The sequence below is a fragment of the Limulus polyphemus genome, unplaced genomic scaffold, assembly GCF_000517525.1.
Source record: "Limulus polyphemus unplaced genomic scaffold, Limulus_polyphemus-2.1.2 Scaffold11228, whole genome shotgun sequence".
NCBI classification, from domain to species: Eukaryota; Metazoa; Arthropoda; class Merostomata; order Xiphosura; family Limulidae; genus Limulus; species Limulus polyphemus.
Window position 1 is genome coordinate 1 of NW_013676838.1, and position 7044 is coordinate 7044.

General features: G+C 35.7%; 1 protein-coding gene across 1 annotated transcript in view; it reads left to right on the forward strand.

Moving 5' to 3' along the window:
• Positions 1-723: 723 nt before the first annotated feature.
• The window catches only part of LOC111083792 (interference hedgehog-like), a gene marked incomplete at its 5' end in the record, with an annotated part of 13637 nt that continues 7316 nt past the window's right edge, over positions 724-7044 (forward strand). Inside the window, 3 exons of the mRNA XM_022380484.1 lie at positions 724-867; positions 3788-3961; positions 5693-5800. Of these exons, the coding sequence (XP_022236192.1) occupies positions 724-867; positions 3788-3961; positions 5693-5800 (426 nt within the window). The remainder of the gene's footprint in view (positions 868-3787; positions 3962-5692; positions 5801-7044) is intronic.

Genomic DNA, 7044 nt, shown 5'->3' on the forward strand with positions numbered 1-7044 from the left:
TTCATGGAGTTCAGGTTGTAAGGGTTGTTTTATGGATGGAGTCATTATGGAGTTCAGGTTGTAAGGGTTGTTTTATGGATGGAGTCTTCATGGAGTTCAGGTTGTAAGGGTTGTTTTATGGATGGAGTCATCATGGAGTTCAGGTTGTAAGGGTTGTTTTATGTATGGAGTCATCATGGAGTTCAGGTTGTAAGGGTTGTTTTGTGTATGGAGTCATCATGGAGTTCAGGTTGTAAGGGTTGTTTAATGGATGTAGTCATCATGGAGTTCAGGTTGTAAGGGTTGTTTTATGTATGGAGTCATCATGGAGTTCAGGTTGTAAGGATTGTTTTATGGATGTAGTCATCATGGAGTTCAGGTTGTAAGGATTGTTTTATGGATGTAGTCATCATGGAGTTCAGATTGTAAGGGTTGTTTTATGGAAGGAGTCCTCATGGAGGATATTTTGTTCTTAATTAAACAGCCCCCACTGCCTGGTGGGTCAGCGATAAGAAGTCCAAGAGTGTGTGACGGTGGGTGTCGTTGACTAGCTATTTTCTCTGTATTATCTATCGTTTCAAAATTCTTGACAGCCATGCGCAGGTATTCAGAAACAAACTTTAAACATGTTTAATTTTTCACAATTTATTCGAAACATTAAAAAAAAGACTTCTTGACAATTAATTCAGAAGTAGCCGTCTTAGAAAATACCTGACTGAACTCGTCTAATCCTTGTTCTTGTAGGTCGCTACAGACTTATGTCATCTGGTGACTTGCACGTTTTGGATGTCAGTCTGTCTGACAGTGGTGTCTACCAGTGCGTCGCTCACAATCCGTTTGTAGGTGAGATGGTAAAAGCCAACCATAAGGTTATTCTGGAGGTTCAAAGTAAGTATAAGTCACTTCTTTATAGATTGAAAGAAGGGTTATGACGAGAAATTCCTTGAACCTGTACATTAACTGTGTTTATCAGGACAGTCGTTGATACACGATTAGGGTTAAGACTTGTACATTTCTCTTGAAAAGAAATATGACATGCTGAAACTGTGAACGTTATCATTGTACACGTGTCTTCATCCGATAAATCCGAGCTGGACACGGTCACCTGTCGAGGACCTAGCGTGGCCAAGTGTTTGGTCTGCCGAACTCTACCTTTATAGGCCATCGTTCATGTTTCGTTAACGCCAAGAAAGAAAAACAAATCGCGCTCTGGACTTTGGTGACAGTAAAATTCTACTATCCGGTCAGACAAGGATAGTCTAAGAGTTGGCGGTAAATACTGTTGATTAACTTTCCCCCTAGTCTATCAACCCCAAATTAAAGGCGGGTAACACGGATAACCCCTTGAATAGCTTTGTGGAGATATTCAAAACCAAACAAATCATGTATCGAATAAAGACTGTTTTACACACACACACATGAAGACAGACACGTTGACCTCTCCAAATGGTCAACTTGTTTACTTATTCACCCGTTTTCTTGATGAAGACATGATAACTGTGTTTGGTCACTTACCGGATGAAGACATGATAACTCTGTATTTGGTCACTTACCGGATGAAGACATGATAACTCTGTATTTGGTCAGTGAAGACACTTTTGTAGTTGTCAGTTGCTGAATAAAGTCACGTTGACCATGGTCATTTGTTGGGTTAAAATGTTCTCTCCTCTCAACATGGTCACTAACTTTTGGTCAATGTTTGAAAAATATTTACCCATAAGTATACTCTTTAGGTCAAGGTCAAATGTCGTAAAAAGTCATAGTTACCAGTATATTCTTTAGGTCAAGGTCAAATGTCGTAAAAAGACATAGTTACCATTATATTCTTTAGGTCAAGGTCAAATGTCGTAAAAAGTCATAGTTACCAGTATATTCTTTAGGTCAAAGTCAAATGTCGTAAAAAGTCATAGTTACCAGTATATTTTTTAGGTCAAGGTCAAGTGTCGTAAAAAGACATAGTTACCAGTATATTCTTTAGGTCAAGGTCAAATGTCGTAAAAAGTCATAGTTACCAGTATACCCTTCGAGCTTTCAAACTGAGTTGATAACAAAATTATTTTTAAAAATAAATATTTCTAAATGTAATCAAAGCATAAAGCTTCACATAACGTTTCAAAGGTATAAACTCCGGAGTTAAATTCCTGTGTTGACCGTTTCGAAGCCACACATTTCACAGTTAAGCGTTTCTCAGTTATATGTTTCCGAATTAATGATATAAAAATGCATAAAGTAAACCATTAAATAGCATAATATTCACTCTATACTTTATTTTCTTCGAGTTAACGACTCTCACAAGCTTTGAAAGTAAGTATTGGAACGTATATTTAACTGATGTGTCACACTCTTCATTAATTAAACATCTGACACTACCACGTACTGAGATTCTTGGTGAGTTTAATTAATGACCTTGCCAAACTAAAACCCCTTTGGTGGTCGTCTTTTAGTCTTTCTCAATAGTTGGCGCTAAACAGGCTTTCTTTCGTCTTAGTCTTAAAACTTGTTATGTTACGTCTATTTCAGGATCGTGACTTTCATGTTTTCAGTGAGAAAACAGTTTGTTTTTTTAATGTTTGTTTTGGCGCTTAACAACCCGTCCACATTGGTCTGACTTGCAAACAGAAGTATGATTTCAACCTCTTAAAGCCCCCCCCCCTAGATAACTCGGTAGAATGCTTGGGGGGGGGGCTTATAATGCTACAATTCGGGCACAGCGCAGATAGCCCATTTTGTAGCATTCTGCTTTAAAACAAACTTGGAGGTTAACTTACAGCCTCACTTTTTAACCTCAATACGAATAGAATGGAGATAGAACATTCATTTTAACAAACATCGTTTTGTCGTATTCTAAATATTTTCCAAAAACCGGCGTGTCTTGAATCTGATGATCTATAAAATGTAACAGACCATACCAGTAGCGACCCCTGTTGGTGAAATATTTTTCCAATTAGTTTATGATTGCACTTTGTTGACTGACCTTTTGTTTCGAACTTCACCAATATTTTAAGAAATACCTCTACACGAGAACTTACGTTATCTGAATAAGTAAGGAGGATAAAAAGGAATAAGAAAATCACTATGGTTTGATTTCCTAAATAAGTAAGGAGGATAAAAAGGAATAAGAAAATCACGATGGTTTGATTTCCTAAATAAGTAAGGAGGATAAAAAGGAATAAGAAAATCACGATGGTTTGATTTCCTAAATAAGTAAGGAGGATAAAAAGGAATAAGAAAATCACTATGGTTTGATTTCCTAAATAAGTAAGGAGGATAAAAAGGAATAAGAAAATCACTATGGTTTGATTTCCTAAATACGTTAGGAGGATAAAAAGGAATAAGAAAATCACGATGGTTTGATTTCCTAAATTAGTAAGGAGGATAAAAAGGAATAAGAAAATCACGATGGTTTGATTTCCTAAACAAGTAAGGAGGATAAAAAGGAATAAGAAAGTTTATTATCTACTTATTTATCTGGTTTAAGATGCTCAGTGAAAGGTAGTTGGACTGTTAATAATATAATAATTCTACAGGTAAAAAATCGTATGTTCGGTATTTTGAACTTTCACACACCATGCCGATAGAGGGCGCTTTTGAGGAACACCATGTAATGTTTCATATATATATATATAAGGACTAATAGTGGTATTGTAGAGGTACAGCTAATTAATAATATACCTTCAAAATTTTCTTAGTTTAATCTGATGACCGCTAGAAGGCGCTGAATAAAAATGTGTTATATATGACTTAATTTATGGTTTCATAACACTATACATGCTTCCAAATAAGTATTGAATTGCTATTTTTTTTCCAGACACTACAAATGTCTCTTCGCCCGTCTTAAGTGCATTTCCGGAACCTACTACCAGTGTCGTTCTCGGCAGTAATGTTACTTTAGAGTGCGTAGCTCACGGTTTCCCACCGCCTCAAATAACGTGGACCAAAAAAAACGGACATCTGCCATATCACAGAAATTATCAAGATACAGGTAACTTGTTTTCTCGTATTCTATAGTTATATAGGAATTCATATTGGTTAAAATATTTTATTTTCATTTATTTTCTATAATATTTCATTGAAAAGTCGTATATACAATTCACGAGGGTGCGCTTATGAGCTCTAAGTTCAATTTACTTTACAATTAGGCCTAACAATGATCTGCTAGGCCTAGAAGATCAATCCACTCTACTTTAAAAAGACGTAGTAATAATATTATTGATAGTATTATTATTACTTAATTAATTAACACTGATTAACGTTCCTTTACAATCTTCATGAATTTGCACTCGATTCAAGCTACACATCGATACTTATGTTGTTGTTTTTTTCTAATTCAAATGAGACGAGCAAAGTCTAATTAGTAGTGTGTCAGGAATATGAATCCGAGGGTTCATGGTTCACGTTCCGCAGTCTTGAAAAGTCGCTTTGTACCTTCGGACCATGGATGCGTTAGAAGAGTTGCAGTCAAACCCCTCTATTCGGTCAGATAAGAGTAACTCAGGAGTTGGCGGAGGGTGCTGTTTACTAGCTGTCTTTTTCTCTAGGATAGCTCTTCAAAATTAGAGACGCTATGCGAAATTTCTAAAAACAAACTTAGTTATATTATATTTCTCCCCTAGTGAGTCAGAGGTACGTTTTCGGACGTGCAACCCTAAGATTCGGAATACAATCCCCCGAGGTGAACCGAGCGCAAATAGCCTATTATGTAGCTTTATGGTAAAACAAACAAACCAACAAAATTCAATGCATTTCTAACGTTAGATAAGTTTGATGACGAGGAACCCACTTTGAGACTAATAATGGCTGGAGACCAGGTTTTCTTCATTACCCATTCAAGCCGTCTCCAGCCATTATCAGATAAGTTTACTGTTTTACAGAGTTCGGTTTGAAACTGTGTTAAAATTTTAGTAAGGCTAGTGCTGCCTAAGTGTTGTTGTTTTCTTAATATAAAGCTATGCAGTTGGCAATTCTGTCCAGGGGTGAGAATGGAACCCAGGATTTTAGCGTTTAAAGTTCGTTGTCATGCCGCTGATCCTAACACTGACGAGGGTAAAAGTGTGTTTATTTATACCTCTTTGTGTTAGGGCTAACACTCGTTTTAATGTTACGTAGAAGTTTAAATATTCGTATATAAGCTTAATTTTACTCTAGGTCGAAGGTTTTACGCCAAAAGACACGAATGCTTCCATTCCGCAATATTTTTATAATAAATTGTCATGTTGAATACTCTTAAAAATATCTTTAAACGTGTAGATGCTAATTATGGAAAGTACAAAAAACTGTATTTTCTCATTTTATTTTTCATTCAAACAAAAGAAAAAAATTTCTTGTTGAATTTAAAACATTTTTACTGTTACATTATTCTGTATATTGATAAAGTAATAATCTATTGTTGAGTTTAAAATAAGTTTTTACTGTTATAATATTCTGTATATTGTTAAAGTAACAATCTATTGTTGAGTTTAAAACATATTTTTACCGTTATAATATTCTGTATATTGGTAAAGTAACAATCTATTGTTGAGTTTAAAACATATTTTTACTGTTATAATATTCTGTATATTGTTAAAGTAACAATCTATTGTTGAGTTTAAAACATATTTTTACTGTTATAATATTCTGTATATTGTTAAAGTAACAATCTATTGTTGAGTTTAAAACATATTTTTACTGTTATATTATTCCTTAGTTAGTAAAATAACTTTTGTTCCGGTTTCAGGAAACCTGTTATTATTTGGAGTATTAGAACAAGACAGAGGAACGTACACGTGTTCCGCTAATAATAGCGCTGGGTTTGTTAGAGCAGAAACAGCACTTGAAGTAGAAGGTCGGTCAGTTTAATTTTATTAATGGATTTGAAAAAAACAAACAAACTGTTTTTAGTTCCTGGCTTACATTTTCATTTTCACAAAATAGAACCTAGAATTATTCAGTATTTTTAATTGTGCTGAGTTCTACTGTTTAGAAGAAAAGAACGTAACAGCCTCCGGTGTCTCAGCGGTTAGTCTATGGGAATATGACGTTAAAATTGGGTTTCGATACCCGTAGTGGGCAGAGCACAAATAGGCCGTTGTGTAAGTTTGTGCTCAACAACCATCGAACAAACTTTAGTTAATAATTATTAGAAATAATGACACTTTTAGATTTCATACTGTACTTAGCTAATTCTCTGTTCAAAAAAAAGCTATAACCATTAACTATTTGACTTTGTCAGATGTTTCAGTGGATACATTACTTTTTGTTAAACCAGGCACCTTAACTTCTTTGCATGACAACATTGTACATTAACACTTTCCAACACAGACGTGGGGAGGGGGTTTCAGTATTGGAAGTGCATCTGCCCGGGAAGTTTTATAATTGAGTGGCAATTTAGACAAATTTTGATGTTGCCCTCAACTTTGGGGCCATGGGTTCACCCTGAGAGTGACTGTCGAATCCCCTATTCTATCAGACAAGAGTAGCCCGAGAGCTGGGGTTGAGTGCTGTTGACTAGCTGCCTTCCCTCTGGACAAATTTTGATGTTGCACTCAACTTTGGGACCATGAGTTCACCCTGAGAGTGACTGTCAAATCCCCTACTCTATCAGTCAAGAGTAGCCCCAGAGCTGGGATTGAGTGCTGTTGACTAGCTGCCTTCCCTCTGGTCTGTAATTTCAAAATTCGAGGCAGCTTCTGAATCAGACAAAAAAGGTTAGGTAGCGAATACACAGCCACAGCCACTAGAGGTCTTACAGGAAAGTTTTATCTCAGGAAAATCAATTTGCATTCGGATTAGTCAACAGTCTGAGTCCATATAATTAACGACAAAGTTTTAGTAAAAATAGTTAGTTAAAAATTGTGATTTTTTTTGGGTCGACAAAAGACTTAATATTGACAGAAAGCTTGCCAAATTTCGTGAAGATACATTAAGTACTTTGACAGTTATGGTATTGTTACGACAGTGGAAGTCACGTGAGGCTGGTAACACGTGATGAGTTTCTAGAAGGATCATGGCTGTTTCTGGCAACTCTAGTCTTTTCTACGCACCCTCTATTTTAGTATATAAGCCAGCGGAGAAATAATTGCAGAGATA